At 41.9% G+C, this 19,640-nt stretch overlaps 2 protein-coding genes across 5 annotated transcripts; both read right to left on the bottom strand.

Annotated features, from left to right (window-relative positions):
• Window positions 1-558: 558 nt before the first annotated feature.
• LOC115609598 (pantetheinase-like) lies at window positions 559-12,121 on the bottom strand. Of its 4 annotated transcripts, none has more exons than XM_030490008.1 (8): window positions 11,970-12,121; window positions 8,986-9,225; window positions 8,767-8,897; window positions 6,555-6,747; window positions 4,815-5,106; window positions 3,255-3,628; window positions 1,326-1,496; window positions 559-1,079 (listed from the first exon to the last, which is right to left on the bottom strand). In XM_030490008.1, exons 2-8 carry the CDS (start codon window positions 9,196-9,198, stop codon window positions 951-953), a joined length of 1,503 nt encoding a protein of 500 aa, XP_030345868.1. In that variant the 5' UTR covers window positions 9,199-9,225; window positions 11,970-12,121; the 3' UTR covers window positions 559-950. The 4 variants fall into 4 exon arrangements, with proteins under 4 accessions (XP_030345868.1, XP_030345869.1, XP_030345872.1 ...); XM_030490009.1 differs by lacking the exon at window positions 11,970-12,121 and adding an exon at window positions 11,491-11,584; XM_030490012.1 differs by lacking the exon at window positions 11,970-12,121 and adding an exon at window positions 10,843-11,309.
• Window positions 12,122-13,283: 1,162 nt separating this feature from the next.
• On the bottom strand, window positions 13,284-19,611 carry LOC115609597 (pantetheinase-like). Its single transcript, XM_030490007.1, has 7 exons — window positions 19,094-19,611; window positions 18,869-18,999; window positions 17,825-18,017; window positions 17,010-17,301; window positions 15,599-15,972; window positions 13,993-14,163; window positions 13,284-13,612 (listed from the first exon to the last, which is right to left on the bottom strand). Exons 1-7 carry the CDS (start codon window positions 19,304-19,306, stop codon window positions 13,493-13,495), a joined length of 1,494 nt encoding a protein of 497 aa, XP_030345867.1. The 5' UTR covers window positions 19,307-19,611; the 3' UTR covers window positions 13,284-13,492.
• Between the last annotated feature and the right edge of the window lie 29 nt (window positions 19,612-19,640).

The following is a 19,640-nucleotide window of genomic DNA, read 5'->3' as shown; positions in this document are numbered from 1 at the left end:
TTTATCTGCAGGGCAGCACCACCCAGCATTATCATGAAGGAGCAAAGGACAAGGCTTATTTCACATATGTTGGTGTTATATGGGCAGAAATAGAGAAGATGGGATGGAGGAGCTGCTATATGATACCAGGTCACTCAGTGACCTCTTCACTGGGTACAAACAGTTCCAGCTCTGAATAGCATCTAGCGCAGCCAGCAGGTGTTGGCAAGCTGTTGTTCAGAACTGGCAAGCAGAATACTTTGAGGTTTCAATTCTAAGTTTTGGTTAACATAGATTTCAAAGAAACGAAGATTCATGTTGAGTTCTGATCAAGAAGTGGTGGCAGGTTTTGTTTCAGGGTTGTCTCTTCAACTGGAGTCCTTGCTCAGCCTCCATGATGCACTATTCTGTGCTGCCATGTGCCACATGATGTGCACCAATGGCATAAAGGCAATAAAACCAAAGAAATACAAATAGGAGAAAGACGTATAAGTGGGGTAGAAGCAGACTTGCATAGGTCAGCATAAATGGTTGTATATCAGAGACAAAGCATTGTCAAGCTTTTTTTGTATAGACCTGTCACAAATCACATCTTTAATTGTTGTATTTGCTGGTCTTATAATAATATGCAATTATAAAAGATGCAATGCTGTTTTTAATAAGAATGTATCCTCTGACCCACAATACAAGTTTTCTGAGGGCTAGAAAAAGAATTTCCATAAAACAGAGAGAGAAACAAACAACTGCTGTTTTACACTATAAAAGATTGGTAATTTTATGATATAGAAATAGATACTTCTTGATAAATGGTATCAATAAAATAATATTGCTGCATTATTATCAAACGAAGGACATTGATAAGAAGTTTGTGCAACTGGAAAGAAGAAATATAATTGGGATTGTTATAGTAGAGGATGCTGTATCTCATTTGGACGTAGGATTAAAAGCAGACAGCTTCAGTTATGGCAATATCATGAGAAGGCTGGCAGTTGTGGGTCTTGCTTCAGATGATCCTTTTCATACCACCGTCCAAAAAGCGTCACAGTGACGACTGGTTTTGTTGGTCTTGTCTTACTTATCAAGCGCCCGTCACTCAATACCTGATTGACGAAGGTAAAAGAACATGGTTAGATACGAACATGCTAAGAGCTCAGCAAAATGTGACAAAACAGGAAGAAGGTACGTCAGACCATATCTGTTATACAAGCTAGTGACTTAATTAAAAGCTATCTAATAGATCTGATGATTCACTATGAGCAAGTTCGCTTTGGCTGTTTTGAGACAGTTTATTCCATTACTATCGCACAGAGAACCTAGCATAACACAGTTCCAGGGTTTCCCATTACCTTGAACTCCCCGGGGGCCAGCTGCACCCCGCTGTACAAGACTTCTGGAAAGACGTAGTTGGTGCCAAACGTGCCGCTGAGGGAGAACATCTCAAACTTGGTCTGAGCCGTCTCCACCGGCTGCCCACACGTGTTCAGATCTGTGCTCTTGCACTTGAGCAGTGTGCATATCTGCGGGGAGGAAGATGCAACAACATATTTAGCAAGACGGAAGCACTCTGGTAGGAAAGCCTTGTGTCTTTAAAACCAGTGTGTGGGGGAGCAGGTGACTGTCACAGGATCTCTTTCATAATCGTTAAGCAACTCCTTTTCAGTTGTAGCAAATTTTTTCACTCCTTGATCTGATTGTGGCTATTCCAGAGCTTCATTGCCCTAGTGGTCAGAAATAACCTCTTTCTGACTTAAGTGCTGCCAGAGCACCTTATTTCATCCCGGAAGCCTAATCCTGCCACTTCTGCTAATTCTTCCAATTGCCTGTTCTCTTGTTTGAAAGTTCCTTTCCCACATGCTTCGTAAGATGAGTTTGTGAATGGAAATTGTAGGCAGATGAAACAAAGTCCTCATCATGGGTACATTGTGCAACTGTACATACAGGTCCTCCTACTGGTATTTGTATGTGTTGCTAATGAACATTCATTAGATGGCCTAGTAGTCCATGGGAAATCTGAATTTGATGTTCTTCATCCAAACACTGGTGAGTATATGTCAGGGTGATGAAGTTAGCATCCTCTGTTACAGTTTTGTATTAGTAGTAGCAGCATATAGAGGAAAGTAGGAATAGCAATGTTTTCCTTTTGCCCTTACAGTAAATTATCCAGCTGATAAATGTTTATGGAAATCATGAAGAAATATGAAATAGATCTAGTACTCCTGTGAAGATTCAAAAGAAGTTAGCTGGTTCTGCTGACAGGTGATGGAGCTTTTCTATTTTTGTCAGATATTGTGGGACAGAAGAAACATTTGCAAACATCAGAAGTATTATTCATCAGCAAATTCGGTTTTGTGTTAAAATGTAAATAATCATAGAAATAAAGAATAAAATTCTATCAGCATGTTTTGAGGAAATGAAAAAAATAGGAGAAAAAGGAAGAGTAGAAATTCCTGTTTTCTCTAGAACATTCAGTACTGGTAGAGACCATCTGGCAGCTTCCACAATCACTGAAATAAATTTTCTAAGCAAGCTCATTAAGAAATTAATTTATTCAAGCTATCTTCTTAAAAGCATTAGATGAGCTGTTTGCTACCTAAGACTTCCCCCTATATCCTGGAGTCTGCCCAGCTGCTATGCAAAGACCATGTGGACACATAGAAGTAATTAACTAAAAAAAGAATAATCTGCTGGCACAGTAACTTAATTATGAAGGCAAAGAAGATTTTCTAATGTGGCTTTAAACAAATTCAACCAGGATGTAACTCACTGTCTTCTCTAACATTTGATTAAAAGAGAACAGATGACATTTCCAGTAAACATCATATGCCATTTCAGTAAATTTCATTGCTATGATTTGGGAAATGACAAAAAATTAACATCTCTGTGACTCTAAATTATCAGATTGTCTCATAAAAATAGATATGATCAACTGATTTTTTTAACAGCAACTCTTTGATGAAGATTACAAAGGAGATTCAGAACACTTGCTGCAGATAGCCAAAAAGGAGAACCTAATTTTATCGAATACTGCACGCCTAAAAAACCTGCTAAGTGCAGTCTGGGAACTTAAAAGAGGTTTAGAGACCTCTCCACTGCATCTGTTGGATATAAAAGTAAGCAGGCTTGGATGTTTTAGCAACTACTTCCTGTTGGTAACAAATAGGACATCAGGACTCCGGCATAGAAGAAAATAATTGTCTTTCTTCCCGAGATTTGGAGGTTTCTCTCTGTAAAGACGATTTCTGAAAAAAGGAACCTCCCTTCCAAAGAATCATTACCTGCAGATAGTATTGTCCTTCAACAACATGAAGCCCATCAAAAGCACCCAGCACATAAACTTCATCTTCTCGTTTCTCTGCCATCTTGTAGCTCAAGTGACAGCAGAGGTCCTTCTGGCAAACGGTGCGATTCCCCTCAGGCTTAGCGAGCTCAGTGAAAGTGAACCAGTCATGGAAGACGAGTCCTCCAAAATCATTGTCATTCGGTGAGAATCTTTCAACACTCAAAGCATATGAGCTCCAGTTGACAGCCGGTGGGAAGGTAGCAGAAAGGCGAGGGTGTGAATCTAATTCAGCAACAAGGAGGCGACCATCCTCAGTTTTCATATTGTAGTAGTATGCTCTGGCTCCATCTGGTGCATAAATACCACTCCCTGAGGAAAGCACAATGGTCAGTACACACAGAATAAAAAATTACAAATTGCCCTTTTAACTGTCCCTACTGCTATTTTATTCACTGTTTTATAAATAGTACAGAAATTTTAGTTTCGTCGAAGGTGACCATTAGCAACTCAGTACACAGAGCTCATGCTTTAGCAAAGAATAGTATTTATTTCCCTAGGTGAGGTCTGCTCACTGTAGTCAAAGATAGAGTATGCTATGGTGTGTTTATGGACTCCTCCGCTCTCTTTTCTCCTGTATGTAACAGAGTTGCTTGAGAATTCCTTTATTCTTGGCTAAGTGATGTAAAAGGACCATCTATTGAGACCATCCAAAACACAACACAGACACGTATCACAGGCCCATCCTGGTGAACACAGAAGATAGCAGATGGGCTGCCCAGCTCCGTTTACACCGGCTGAGGACTCTTCCCCACATAGGGAATTCGCACCTGACAAGTGCCAAGTGACGGAAGGAAATCAAAGAAGATCTCTCATACCCATCACTGCCAAGGAGCCACATAAAATGGTCAACAAGCCTGTCAGACATTTCAGATGAAGAGCCCTAAGCCAGTACTATGGTTTCACAGCTTGATGAAGATACTGGTCTAACTGAAATCTACTATCCCATAAGCTAAGCTCTAGAAAATCAGTGCTATATTCTTAAAAAAAAAAAAAATAATAAAAATGCAGACTTCTTAGCAGTGTTACTGCCATAGGTCTGAACGTTTGTTTTTAACACTTTTCCACTTTACTGTGTTAAATACAACTACAAATAAATCATTCGGCTGGAGTAAATGAAGCCATGTATGTGGTTTACAAGTATATTTATAATTTGGCATGCAATTAGACTTAGAGGTGGAGAGGAAAAGAGCCTAAGTTTCAATAGTTTCTATTCGTGTGGAAGGGGCAGTAATTAACTACTTGTTTAGAGGCATTAAAAGAAAGAAAGGAAAATCCTAAGAACCTAAGGCAAAGAAAAGAAAATACACAAGTTTTGCTGTGCATTGTATGGCACCGGTATTTTAAATGTGACAGGATTTATCAGGTTTAAAATTTGGTGACTAAACTGTTTACCTTCCAGATAAATACTCTATATTCTTCTGCAAATCACCTTGCAGAACAGGGAATAGAAATTCATGGTTACAAAGATTTTTCAGACAGAGTGAGAATGAATTACCTGTCATAGATACGCTGGTGTGGTGTGTATTGGCAGCTAGGAAGTTGACGCCCATGCCCATAGCCCAGGCAGAGTGAAACTCAACCGCAGTCAGAAAGGGCAGGACATTCATCCAAGCTGTTGGGAAGAGCACGGTGTCCACCTGCAATTCACTCACCAGGACCACAGCGGGCTCATGGAAAAGGATGTCAAAGCAAGTGAAAACGCCAAACTTCCCAAAGGGGGTCTCAAAGGTGATGGCTTCTGGCTCTTTTGGGTAATTAAACTGGGTTTCTGGAATAAAGAGATTGTACTGTAGGGGAAGGGGAAAAAAAAAGTAGAAATTGGTTAAGAGAAATTAATTTAAGAAAAAAAAAAGAGAAATTGCACTTACTGCAATCCTGGAATCATTCCCTAAATTACTAGAGAAGTTTTTTGAAACAGAAGAGCTTCTGTTTGAAGCCTTCACATGTAGGAAGTCAGGGTAAAATTACATGATCACCATAGTGCCCAAAAGGTGGATATGGGAAGACACACATTGCCCTGGCATCTAGCTAGGAGAGCAACTGGCTATCTGCAGGTCTGTTGGTGTCAGCCACCAGCAACTCCCATAAAAATAATCTCTCTGCTCTCCCCAGCTAGTTTATAATTCTGGTGACCTAAAAGACACACAGAGGAGCAAGAACAATGGAAGAGCAGCATAGGGGATCTGGTGCCAAGAGACAGGGTTGGTGACCTTGGTGTGGAGGTGCAAGAAGTACTGGGAGCACACAGCAGCAGCAGGAAGTGTAAGACAGTACTGGAAGACTGCAGAGCAGAGAAGAGAAGAAAACAAAGGCTGTGGTGATGGGCGAGAGGCAGATGACCTCAGCCAACGGAAAAATGCAAGTTTGGACATTCTCAGCTTTCCAACATTCTCCTTCTTCCTTCACATTCATGTTTACTAAAAGAGTCCTTTAACCTCGAGGTTCAAATTTACTGAACTTGTAATTCAGTGGCACATGGGGGATTAGACTCGCATTATCAGTGTCCCCTTCACCCAGTTTGCTCACAGATAAATGTCTTGGCATTGTCTCTGAAGAAACAGGTGTAGTACTGTGCCTGAAGTGCATTAAACAAATAACTGACTTCAGTTTAGCCACATCAGCATGATATCTGGCACACTGCCTCCAAACAGCTTTGATGAACCTTGCAAGTAGGCACATAAAACTGAAAGAAGATACTTTCATTGAGTGCAAATGTTTTAATGCCATCATCTCTTTTTACACCTAGCTTAAGTCTATGGTTTTGTCCAGATAGTTCTGTGCTGAACTGTGCTGAAACATCATCAGAAAAAAAATGCATAGCAAAGGGCCTTTCTTCCTTAAATTACTCATGTAAGACAAGACGCAGATGAATATTTTAAAAACCTGGAACATGAAGGGGCAGGCCAGTGGAAACCTGGCACTGAAAACTAAAGCTGCTTAAGGAGCAGGTTTTCCAGTAATAGGAAGTTAATGAACTGAGGAAGTTAACCAAAACCATATGCCATCAAATTGGACCTAAGCAATAATTTTTTCATTCTAGCATGTTTTGAGAAACATGACAGTAAATGCAAATTTAGAGTCAACAATTCACAGCAAGAGAGATATTCTTTTGAATTATTATTACTAGAAGCAAAAATCTGCCATAGGATAATGACTGGCATTTCATTCTCTTGCCAAATTGAGACATTTTAGAAGTAGCTGAAAAACAGCTCCTGACTTTCCAGGGCCACTTTACCTTGTGGTAACGAGCCACCAGTTTCCCCTCTGGGTCAAAGACGACGTCAGTGTTGTACTGATAGCGACCATCCTCGGGGCAGCTGGGATCACTGGAATTACACGGCTTCTTGTCCCCGATGTTTGCAACCACATAGATGGAGTTATTCCTGGCCATGCAGCTGAGTCGTTCCTGCACTGGAGCAGGAGCAAATCTGATGTATTTTAGGGAATAGAAGAAAAGAAAACAAAAAGGGTGACAAAATCTGTGCTGTCAGTGGTGTCCATCACTGGAGTGCTGAGGGCACACAGGCAGCTCTTCCAATCCAGTAGCCATGGCAGGGCAGGCAGATACATAAGGTTGCTGCAGCACTCCCTCAGGTTGCTTCCTGCACCTTGGTGTAGGTTCTGGAGCTCTCCCAGTGGCATATAGAGGAACATGCCACCCCTGTGCTGCCTGCCAGCACCCCTCAGCACCCAGAAAATGCTCTGCAGCAAGCAGATAATCCTAGGGCTGGGAAAGGGCAGGAGAGGAATCATTGGGCAGAGGAAGAGACTAAGTTGGAGTCACACAAGAGAAATATCTTAGTGCCTGGGAAGGTGGCATCTGAGGACCGTAACTCTGGGCCCTCAACACATGGAGCAGAGTCGAGCTGTGGAATAGTGCAGCTGATGTGGTCAAGGCAATTTGTCTCCTCCCATGGATGGGAGCACACAATCCTCTAGTCATGGCATGAACAGGAGTGGGATATTAATTTCAAGACGTGACAGGCAATGTGCCATAAACTGGCAGCACCTCTGAAGTACCCATTACCAGGCCAGAAAAAGAGCAGTCATCCCCCTCTGTAAGGTGGCAGTGCACATGGCTTTGCAAGGTGTGCATGGGCCACACAGGAGGACCGTCATGCAAGATACATATATAGCACCAAGGAATAGGGCATGCCAGTCTGTAATGGCAGGCATTACATTCCCATAAGCCGCTAATGAAAACTCTCATTTCAAACAGTGAAGAGACACACAGACCACCTTCACAAAAAATAACTGTGTGAAGAACAGACTGGAACAGGTTGCCCAGAGAAATCATGGATGGCCCATCACTGGCAGTGTTCAAGGCCAGGCTGGATGGGGCTTTGAGCAACCTGGTCTAGTGGAAGGTGTCCCTGCCCGTGGCAGGGGGGGTTGGAACTAGGTGTGCTTTAAGGTCCCTTCCAACCCAAACCATTCTGTGATTCGGTGATTCTATGAAGAATCGGAATAAACACCTGCTTAGGCATGCTGCCACCCCACACCCCACATTCACTGGAGGACTCTGCATATTTTAGCTATGTATGTCTCAGTAAAAAGTTATATATCCTGCATTTCTCCCCACTGTGAATCTTCCTCTTGGCCCATTGAGGAGTTACATCCTCACAGAGGTAATAACATGCTCTAAGCAGCTCATCATTGAGCAGGTACGGAAAGCCATGGTTAAAAGGCAGACCACAGCTGTAGTTCTATGGCTGAGCACTTGTTGCACGCTGTATGGATCTGAAGTCCAGTGCTCAACTATAAGTTAGCTTGCCCCTGCTGAACCATGATGCTTAAATGACAGATCACATTCTACAGCACTGAGACTCCAGCAATTCAGACTATATCTTATCTTAATTGTGAAAAACTAACATTGGAAGTTTATGGGTTAGTATCTATCAGAGGTTTGGACTTTGACTACTGACCTCACGAACCTCATCACCTCTGCTATTAGCTGCTCAGAAACTAGTTCTTGGCTGTTCACAAAAATGGTATGTATGCTTCTGTTTGAATATGACATTTGTAAAAAAACTAAACAAAACAACAAATAAAAAATAGTGTTAAGACTTTACAATCAGTTCTACTCAAAATAGTGTGAAAAAAACTGAAAGCAAATGAGAAGCAGAATATTTTGGCATCAAAACTTTTCAAAGTGCAAAAAAAAAAAAAGATGTTTTCTCTCCATTCAGTAACGCAAATTCTGTATATTGTTCGAATTTCTCTTTAAAGTGTCTAATAAAAAAATAAATCAATAGGGTTCTCTCATCAATTAGTCATGGACATGCTATATGTTTTATCATGTAATTTACCTTCATATGAAACTTTAATTGAAACTTACTCTCATATCAAAAGCATTAGCATTTTTGGGGCACTTACTGGGAGTAGCTTATGCATGACTCCATGAGACACCAGTTTAAAAACATATAAATCACTGCAGAAGAAATCACCTTGTGGGGTCAGTGCAGGGAATCCAGTTCACCGCTGGATCAGGGATATCCTCCAGGTAGGGGTAGATGGTTTCTCTGGTGAAGCGCCAGCCATAAATGCCGTCTTCAGGAGTCACAATGATGTGTGCACCCTGGCATAACAAGAATTCACCCATCAACAGACAATCATGAAGGTCAGCAGGAGCAGAAAACACTAATTGACGGCACTCGCAATAGTACCTGCTGGGCAGCTTCCTTGATGGCCCCTTCCAAGACATCCATGTTGCTGTTCATCAGGGCCAAAGCATCATCAGGAGAAACAGGTTCATCGGCAGTATCCGGCAGGATGACCGCGTGCTCATAGACCGCTGCAATGAAGGTGTTGGAGGCAAGGGCCTGAAGGACTGTGAGTGCAAACACTGCAGCGTGCAGGAGAGGCTGGAACGGGAGCATGGCTGGTGCCTCACAGCTGCTAGAATGCTTTGAGTCGTGGACAAACAGTGCAAAAGAGCATGCATGGAAAAGAACAGAGGGACAAAGTTTAACTTTGAAGGAGGGAGGAAGCGCTGGCCTTTCAAAGCATTACTTTGGAATCAAGTGTCACTGGTGGCATGTGGGAAAGTACAACAGTACACAGTAAGGATGTTGCAACTGAATGAGACTGAAAACCTGGGCTAAGTCAAGACTAATTGTGCCAATATAAAAATAAATCATTAAACACATGGCTAGAAAGAACTGTCCATTTTTGTTGTCACACTTTTCGCTGTCATTGATTGCAATAGACTTTAGCTATCTATGTTGGCTCAATTCTGATATCCAGGTGAAAGGTGGATGTGTCACCCCTGGAGCTAGTCTTCTGTGAAGTCTGAAAGACAAAAGTGAGAGTCTTAAAAACTGCTTTATTCTAGTGCCTTCATGTTCCCCAGTTCCTGTGCTATGTGTCAGTATTGCTTCCCTGATTTTTTTAGACCAAAATCTGCATTAGCATCTCACTGTATTTAAATGTGATACACTTAACATGCCAGCAACAGAAGTGGCCCTTGCATGTGTTCCAGTGGCGCTCTCAGTTGCTTCTGTTTAGCTGTACCTCACTTTCAATGGCTTTCCACTGGAAAATATGCATCTGGAGAGAATATTTTTCTCTGAAATCAGGCAGGTAAGTACCCATTGCCTGGCTGCCACTAGCCTGAAGCAGAAGAGCAGGCTAGTTCACCAGGGGCAGCAGCATGCCTGCTCCTCTGCTCACCTCTCCTGTCCCCAGAAACATGCTGTGTATTGAGAAGCCTTAATTTTTAATCTTCAGTTCAGTTCAAATGCATTTTTTGCCTATGATATTTTCAATTTTTTGACTTTCTAATAGTTGTGGTGTTCTGATTTGGAAAAGGTTTCCTGAATAGTGGGAAGCAGAAGAGGCTGTCTGCCTTCAGCTTCAGCAGACTGTCATTGTAGAGCTGTGTCAGAAAAGAAAGAAGTGTGGATAAATGCAAGCACCAGGCAGTTCCCTGCAAAAGTAGCATTAACCAAGAATTTCAACCATTAGGAACATGGGTTTGCATCTGGTAATGTTCACCTCTAAGTACTTCTCTACCTACGTTACTAGATGCAGCATGCTCATTCAGGAACTTTAAATATGAGCCTTTAAAAGGCTGCTGTGGCATATGAAAGGCACAGACTCAGAGCATCTTCATGCAGAGAATCACTTTATTGCCTATTGCTGTAGCTTTTATACCATTCTAGCAAAAGATATTTTTAGCCTATTGCTCTACCTTTTATACCAAGCTAGTTTTAGCACATCATGTTTAGTTTCTGGTTTACAGTTTTGTTTTTTCCAACATTCTTCATCATTTCACAAACAGTCCCAAAATAACCAGTTCCTTATCTTTCTGTTCTCTTACTCCTGTTCACCTAGGTTGCTCTCCTTAATCACACAGTGTACTTTGCTTCTTCTTTAACTCTTTCTTCTCCAGCCAAGCAGTTACTTCTCTTTGGCAATAATCAAATAGTTTCCATCCTCTCCTACAGGCTGCAAAAGAGATTTCAGTGATAATTGAAGTAGTGTAGCTTGAAAGCCTTTCCTTCCATCCCTGTTTTTCTTACCAAATAAGATATGGATTGGGTCGTATTAACGACAATCAGGCAGAAGTCTGAAGGAGGAAGCAGTAAATGCTCCCTTGTTCAGCAACAGCTAGGACAGCAGTCAGTCCGGAAAGGTGACTACTCTGGCAGGGCTGAGCAGATAAAGTCACAAGCGCAGGGCTGGGGTACTGCCCTGCAAACTACACTGCCAGGACACTGTTGCATGGTGGGATGGAGGCACCCGTGTCTGCCTCTGTTCCAGCAGGCACCACCACCTACTGCCCGCAGAGCTGGGAGCTCACCCAGGAGCAAGAAACTAATGCCAATTAAACAAACTAATCCACAGAACCCACAGAATAAAACTTAACGAAACTACAACAGTCCGGGCTACACATGGCTGTGGGCAATGTAAAAGGAAACTTACTGTCTTGGTTTAAACCCAGCTGGCAACCAAGTACCATGCAGCCACTCACTCACACCCCCCTACCCTAGGTGGAATGGGGAGGAGAAGCAAAAGAATGTAAACCCCATGGTTTGAAATAAGAACAGTTTAATAACTGAAGTACAATATACTACTACTATTAATAATGATAAGAGAAATAACAAAGGGAGAAAATATAAAACTAAAAGGGTAAATAAACACAAGTGCTGCGCAATGCCATTGCTCACCACCCGCTGACCGATACGTAGCCTGACCAGAGCAGCGATCAATCCCTCCTGGGTAACTCCCCCCAGTTTATACACTGGGCATGACGTGCTGTGGCATGGAATACCCCTTTGGCTAGTTTGGGTCAGGTGTCCTGTCTCTGCTCCCTCCCAGTTCCTTTTGCCCCTCCTTACTGGCAGAGCATGAGGCTGAAAAGTCCTCCATCAGTGTAAGTGCTACTGAGCAACAACTAAAACATCGGTGTGCTATGAGCGTTGTTCTCAGACTAAAGCTACAAAACAGCACTGCACCAGCTACTAGGAAGAAAATTAACTCTATCCCAGACAAAACCAGGACACTTATCTAGAGCTCCCTTTACTTTTCTCACCTCCACCCTCCCAATCCACTCTCCCCACCCCTGTACTGTATTCTCCCCTTCCCCTCTCCCCCCCCCCCCCCGCCTCTGTAACTGTCTGAGGATGGTGGTTATCTGAGCACTTACTTCTGTGAAACAGGATGCAACTTGATGCTAAATCAGCTTAGCTGTAGAGATAGTCTTCAGATTGCGGTCCTGCCCCTTTTCTTGTGCTAAGAGAGACTGCGTGGAAGACAACTCCTTATTCAAAGGGTTAATCTTGCTGTGGAGAAGTCTCTGTGAAGGGTCACACTTGCAACCATTCAATCACCACAAAGCAGTGAGGACATGCGCAGCGGGACTGAGGAAACCAAAAGCTACTTATTTTTAGCCAGAGCACATAGTTATGTTGCTTAGCTGTAAGGGGGCACCATGTCCTACGGTGCCGATGCAAAAGTAAAGCTGCAGTATTTTTTCTCCACAGAAAAGCAAAGTGTTTTCCATTATTTCTACTATATTAATTGTGGACAGTTACAATTTAATACATTTACAGACTAAAATCTTGTTTTTACAACGTTGACTTTATTCAGAAACACTGTATCTTGCATCCTGCAAGTCTATTTTTCTATGTCACTGGTCAGATTAAATGTGAACAATGTTTTTACTTCCGAATAAACCTGCAGAACAGACAACTGAATTAGCCGTACAAAGCAATCTTAGTTGTGCCACGCAAAGTAATCCAGGCCACTTGCCTAGCAAGCACAGTCTGCAGGACCTGCACCTGCACGTGTGAGTGCATTCAATCTGTGTAAGCTGTTCATCAGCCTTTCCCAACACCAGCCTGCACAGTCTCAACTCTCCCTCGCACCAGCATGAGAAACATTTCATGCAAAGACAGATGTGCACCTGCAAAATTTCTCATTTTGAGAGTTTCTGACATGGACCCACCTGACTACTTGAAAAAGGTTATCAATATTTCATGGAAATATCAATATTTCATGTAAAGGAAATTTTCCACACCCAAAAACTATAACCAGAAAGCTTTAGGAAGACTGCTCCAACTGTAAGCTGGGGCTTGGCATGATGACACATTACACTGTGTGACGGGTTGAGTAACTGTTTTCTGAAAAACAGGTTTTTTTGTTTTCAAGGCTTGTTTTCTTTTTCAGAGTAAATTATAAAAGTTCAACCATCAGCCTTCAAAGGTTCTGTTAATCTCTGGTTTAGAAACGCGTGTGTTCAGATGTTCAGAGTCGGGGTGGAACAGTGTTGTGGAAATGACCTCCCATACTCCACCAAAAATTTCAAAGAATTAAAAGTTGGTTGCTATTGGGCCACATCCCTCTCTTATATACCTGAATCCCACACTGCTAAAGTCAGAGGAATTTACTTTCTATTGTCCCCAGTGTCAAGGTGAAGCCTATGGCAACCTAAACTATTATATAAAAACACATACAGAGCTGCCCAGCAGTAATTTATTTTTGCTGCAAAATCAAGTCAACAAATCAATGAGCAATGACTCTGCTGTTAGATAAGGCAACTTGATAAACAGAATGTCATTATAATTATGTGTATTAACATTAATTAACATCAATTGACATTATGATTTATAATGATTAATTAGTGTTACAGAAACAAGCAGATGAGATCTTAAAGGATCTGCAGTGAAATCATGGTGAAGCTTGCTCTGTGTGTGGAGGGTCCTTTTCATACCACCTCCCAAAGAGTGTTACACTCAAAACTGGCTTTGATGTACTAGTCCGACTTATCAGACGTCCATCAGTTAGCACCTAGTTGTGGAAAAGTGAAATAAACAGGAACATTAGCAAACCAACACTGTTGTATGACAATCACAAAATAATACATTCTTTAACATTGACCTAGTTGGGAGATGAGGTAGCTCACTTGGAGCTACCATCAAGTCTGAGAAAAACTATGGTTCTGTCATGAGCAAGATTTTGTTCTAGGGGATTTGAGGGGACAAGGAAGAAGGGAATCGGCAGAATGAACCTGCTGTATCGATGCAACCAAGAAAATCGGGCAGAAGTAAAGCTGCCTTGAACTCCAGCCAGTTATTGAAATATAGGACACTGATAACTACCAAGTTGCTCCTGTGACTTTTTGACCATTTGTGTTCCAAGTCAGACAACTCACAAGGGTGTCCCATTACCTTGAACTCCCCGGGGGCCAGCTGCACCCCGCTGTACAAGACTTCTGGAAAGACGTAGTTGGTGCCAAACGTGCCGCTGAGGGAGAACATCTCAAACCTGGTCTGAGCTGTCTCCACCGGCTGCCCGCATGTTTCCGGGTCTGTGCTCTTGCACTTGAGCAGAGTGCATATCTGCGGGGAGGAAGATACAGAAAGGTAAAATACCACTAAGCTCTCAACAGCCAAGAGCTGGGTTTGATTATAGGAAAATCTACCATGATGAAGAAATAATCCAATACATCTATTCATTTATTTAGACCAAGAGGTGGCTGGCACTTCAAACTTTGTGAAAAGACAGTTCTTTGCCAGCACCGCAGCAGAGCAGTGTCTGTGTGTATCCATGTGTGTTTGTAAGTCCTGTGTGCACTCATGCATAATGCATAATGCATTTAGTCACGGATGTGGAATAGTTTGTGACCTAGGGAAGTTACTTCAGCTCTGGCCGAGTCTCCTAAAAACCTGAAGGCATACTTTTTTGCCTACTCTAATTGGAGTACTCCAAAGATACAGAGAAAAGATATAAAGATAGAGCAATTTAAAAAAAGCCCAACAGCAAAACTGAAAAGAATCAATACACTGACAAGCCATATGAACGCAAATGTTATACCCATATTTAGTTTCTTAATTTTGTTAGACAACTACATGTTAGAGAACCACATCAGCACAATAGTAAAAACCACTGAGCAGAAACAGCTTTCTTGCGACAAGAGCATTCCTATGAAGACAAGGAAAACTATACCATCTTCTCGCCCTTTTGCACACATATATGGAAACCTCCTTAGGATCACAGAACCATAGAATTGTTTAGGTTGGAAAACACCTTTAAGACCATGAAGTCAAACTGTAAACCTGCACTTCCAAGTCCACCACTAAATCATGTCCCTAAGCACGACTTCTACATGTCTTTTAAATACCTCCAGGGATGGTGACTCAACCACTTCCCTGGGCAGCCTGTTCCAGTGCTTCACAACCCTTTTGGTGAAGAAATTTTTCTAATATCCAATCTAAATCTCCCCTGGTGCAATAAGAGGCCATTTCCTCTTGTCCTATTGCTTGTTACTTGGGAGAAGAAACCAACCCCCACCTCGCTACAACCTCCTTTCAGGTAGCTGTAGACAGTGATAAGGTCTCCCCTCAGCAATAGATCCTGCCAAACCTACAACCTGCAAAACCTGAAGACCAACTTATGCAAGACATGTTCTAGAAATTACAATCAGCACAGAGAAGCTTACGTATCTATCTTGGTCTGTCCTTGCCAAAACTGCTGGGTGACCTGTCATCCTTGAAGTGTTATAGTATAGGGTCAACTCAGGGCCTTCACTTTCATCATTTATAACACAGACAGAAAAGCAGGGTCAACACCCTTAATGAAGTCAAAATGCATCATGAAAAAACCCAAATGTTTTCAATTTCAATTTCAATGTAATTTCAACTTCAAATGTAAGATGAGGCCTAAAAAATGCCTCATCTTAACGCCCCTCAATCAAAAATAAGACAAACACAAATGGTACGCAAAGAGAATACTGCAGCCTTCCCACTGTCCAAACAAGAACAAAAACCCCTTTACCTGCAAATAATACTCTCCTTCAACAACATGTAGCCCATCAAAGGCACCCAGAACATAAATGTCATCTTTCTGCTTCTCTACCATCTTGTAACTCAGATGGCAACAGAGGTCCTGATGGCAAACGGCACAATTTCCCTCAGGTTCAGTGAGTTCCGTGAAGGAGAAGAGATCATGGTAAACAACCCCACTGAAATAGTGGTTGGTTGATGGAAGCTGTTCGATCCTGCTGGCATACAGCCTCCAGTTAACAACAGCAGGATAGTCAGGAGAGAGACGTGGGCGTGAAGTCAGTTCTGTCACCAAAAGGTGACCATTTTCCATTTCTGTATTGTAATAATACGCTCTTGGACCATCTGGGGCATAAATACCACTCCCTGCAAGCAGAACACCAGAAAGCTTTTAATCTGAAAGGAAGAGTATGAGACAAGTAAGCATTATTCCCTAATTAAACATGTGCCAAATTTTATTCTAATATTTACTGTTTGTTTTGAAACTAAGTTAAGCCTTCAGAGACCACAATCCTAACCGAGTGCTTTTTCCAATCAGTGGAAAGTAGACCAAACTCTGATGTTTCATGTATTGTAAGTGACAAGATTAGTATGTTAATTATATGCCATTATATATAATTTAAGTGGATGAAGCTACATGTTCCTCATTGAGTTTATCTGCATTAGAAATCAGTATTTCTGACTAAAATGAATGGCAACACGGTCAAGTCAAAAAAAAATCAGTAAGGAAAAGATATTACCAAAAGTCACATCTTTATGCAAGCTCTTTGCATACATACAAAATATTTACTCCTGAGTAAAACCTATCCATAAAGAATATGAGTTGTATGACATAGGGCCATAAATGACAGATCTAAACGAATGGCCAATATCTGCTCTTATGTGGAAAGCAAAGTTTAGGGCTACGGTTTAGCAACACCAGTAAGTTTCTCTCACTTCTGCAAGCACATGCCCGCACAACTTGTGCTTGACTTCTAGCATCTGCTCAGGAAAAACATACAGTGAAAACCAAGCCTGCAAAGAAAACGAGGCAAGGTGTGCAGTCCAGAAGTGTTTGCAGGACTCACAAGAACATTTCAGAGCTAGGTTCCCACCTAGTGGAGAAAAAAAGTTTGGGCCTTCACATGAGCTCATCGATAAACACCAGGGCCAAAAGATGAAGAATCACACGCATAAACTCATTTAACAAATAACTAAAGGTGTTCTAGTCAAGTTAAGCATTTCTGAGTTCTTACATATCACATTTTGATTTCCTTTTTATGTGTACAGGTTCTCTTGTCCTAACCCTGTTGGTATGTGTATGCGTGCCTGAAGCTGATGGGAACTTCTGCTCAGCTTGACTCAATACATGGATATGAATGTTGCCCACATCAACAAGACCAGTTAGAACAATATCACATTACCTGTTATATCTAAAGTGGAGTTGTGCAAATTTGCTGAAAGAAAATTGACGCCCATTCCCATCGCCCAGGCCGAGTGAAACTGGACCGCTGACAACAGTGGAAGAGTGTTAACCCAAGCAGTCGGGAACAGAATGGTGTCGACCTGAAATCTGCTTGCCAAGACCACAGCTGGGTCGTGGTAGAGTATGTCTGCACAAGTGAAAATGCCAAAGTAGCCAAAGGATGTATTGAAAGTCACAAATTCTGGATCCTTAGGGTAATTAAACTGTTTCTCTGTCACAAAAAGGTTGTACTGTTCATGGAAAGGAAGGAATGGAGACAAAAAAAATACGTTAGAAAAGAAATCAAACCACTTAAATCAGACTAATATTGAATATAATACTCATTCACTTAAATACAAGTAATGGAGAATATGTTTGTGACATGCTATATCTTAATTTCTTAAGGACACTTCATACCACTGCAAGAAAAGTCAAGCACAAATATCCGTGGTTCTGATCTATACCAGTGAAGGGGATTTGTATTTAGTTTGCAAGAGTTTAGGACATTGAGTATCTCATGTGTCACTTCCTCTTAAGAAGCAGTAAAAATAGAGGGCTCATTGAGTTTTAATTAACTTCATTTAATTATTTGCTATTAAATTCAGAATAGCAGGAATGAAAATACCTTCAGGCAGTGGCCTTCACCTGCCCTCTGACACCTGCTCTATGATGACTCCACGTACAAATACATTTAAGCCTGGGAAGGAGCTTCTATTTCACATCTTTAATCACTGGAGGATGATGCACTTCCTGAACATTGTAAAATCCTCTTACCTTGTGATAGCGAGCCACCAGTTTCCCTTCTGAGTCAAAGACAACATTAGTATTGTACTGATAGTGACCATCATTTGGGCATCTTGGATCACTGGAATTACAAGGCTTCTTGTCTCCCATATTCGCAACCACATAAATGGAGTTATTCCTTGCCAGACAGCTCAGTCTTTCCAGCATAGGTGAGGGAGCAAACCTAAACAGCAGGGAAGGAAGAAAGGAAATAAAACATCAAAACCAGTTAATCTATAAAAATGCCAACACTGAGACTACAGATCACATGAATTATAGGTCTAAGTTAGTCATATCTATTAAGAGAATCTCGTTTTCTGTTATTCAGAAGGCAGCACTTCTGTGCTTCAAAGCTCCGTGTGTTGAAACTCTGGCTTCACCTCACATTAATTGAGGAACACAGGGGTTTCCTTCACTCTCAAGTCTCCCTTCTGCTGCTGGTGTGTGGCACAGCACTGATGTTACATCAAGACAGCAGCTAATCTCAGCCATTCTACTTCAGCTCTCAATTTGGCTGCTGTGCAAGGGAGCTCTTCTGTGGTGCATTTTGTTACCTTTTACCAAACATTGCAGTTTCAAAAAATGGTGCCATTTATTAAGGAAAATGACAGAATCAAAAGCCTTCCAAATCATGATTAAAAAATGTAAATTTGAAATTCTGCAGTATATCCTTTCAGTAGTAGCTGCTATTTTATTCACAAATACTCCTAATATTCCTGTATCTTAAACATTTTCTGCAACATGCATGGAATACATTACTGAAATGTAGATTCTGTAAGTTTTTGGGTTTTGTTTTAAATAAATCTCAACCTTTCCGAGTATGCTAACTAAAATAAAAGGAAATACAGTGAGAAAAAAAGACAGATAAAAATGAGGAAGGAAGCTGTCTAAAGTTATTTATTGCAACTACAGGGTGCCTAACCTGGATTCATTTCACAGCAGTTCTTCCAAGATATATAAAACTATCAACAACCACTCCTAAAGGCAGCCCTCTTTCTCATGGGACCATTCCCCCATGCACAGCAGGAACAATACCTTCCAGGATCAGCACAGGGAATCCAGTCCACCTGTGGGTCTGGGATATCCTCCAGATAAGGGTAGATTGTTTCTCTTGTGAAGACCCAGCCATAAATTCCATCCTCAGGTGTTACAATGATATGGGCACCCTGATGCCAACACACAAACCCAAAACACACCATTAAGAAAATGAATAAATAGTCAGTGTTTACCAAAATGAATGTCTGTAATGAGTCATAATACCTGTCTGGCTGCTTCTTTTATGGCCACTTCCAAAATTGCCAGGTTTTTGTCCATCAGCATCAAGGCCTCCTCAGGAGAAACTGGCACTTCAGTGTCCTCTGACAGCACCACACTGTGCTCATAGACAGCAGCAATGTAGCTGTCCAGGGCACAGGCCTCCAGAGCAGACAGCACCAAAAGCACGGCAGAGGCACAAGCTTTAGGGAGCCCCATGTCTGGAGCCTGGAAGTCACCCAGAAGGAGGACGGGGACAAGCAAAGCCAGGGGACTTAAAAGGAAATTCTTGCGGAAACCTGGGAAATCCCCAGAGCAGCAGAAAGCCGACACCAGGAGATGCCTTCACCCTGCCCAGAAAGCCTCACACATCAACGGCAAGAGAGCCGCAGCATTGAGCAATTCTGCCTTGCTCCACCAGCAGAGAAGTCACCACTGTGCTGCAGCCGAAGAAACGCATCGCCTGCCAGATCTGCGAATGGTGCAGGTGTGGCATTGCTGTAGTAATCCAGCTCCAGGCAAGCCCAGGTCACAGCCGGATAACAAGCCAGAG

Source organism: Strigops habroptila, chromosome 6, assembly GCF_004027225.2.
Source record: "Strigops habroptila isolate Jane chromosome 6, bStrHab1.2.pri, whole genome shotgun sequence".
In the NCBI taxonomy this organism is placed as follows: domain Eukaryota; kingdom Metazoa; phylum Chordata; class Aves; order Psittaciformes; family Psittacidae; genus Strigops; species Strigops habroptila.
Note: the sequence above shows the minus strand (reverse complement) of the source record. Positions and strands in the feature narration are given on the sequence as shown.

Coding starts and splice junctions, on each gene's coding strand:
- LOC115609597 (XM_030490007.1), bottom strand. CDS start 19,306: ATGGGGCTCCCTAAAGCTTGTGCCTCTGCCGTGCTTTTGGTGCTGTCT. Junction 17,302..17,824: donor TGGTGGCTCGCTATCACAAG/GTAAGAGGATTT, acceptor TTCCATGAACAG/TACAACCTTTTTGTGACAGA. Junction 14,164..15,598: donor AAGGAGAGTATTATTTGCAG/GTAAAGGGGTTT, acceptor TCCTCCCCGCAG/ATATGCACTCTGCTCAAGTG.
- LOC115609598 (XM_030490008.1), bottom strand. CDS start 9,198: ATGCTCCCGTTCCAGCCTCTCCTGCACGCTGCAGTGTTTGCACTCACA. Junction 3,629..4,814: donor CACCAGCGTATCTATGACAG/GTAATTCATTCT, acceptor TGCTTTCCTCAG/GGAGTGGTATTTATGCACCA. Junction 1,497..3,254: donor AAGGACAATACTATCTGCAG/GTAATGATTCTT, acceptor TCCTCCCCGCAG/ATATGCACACTGCTCAAGTG.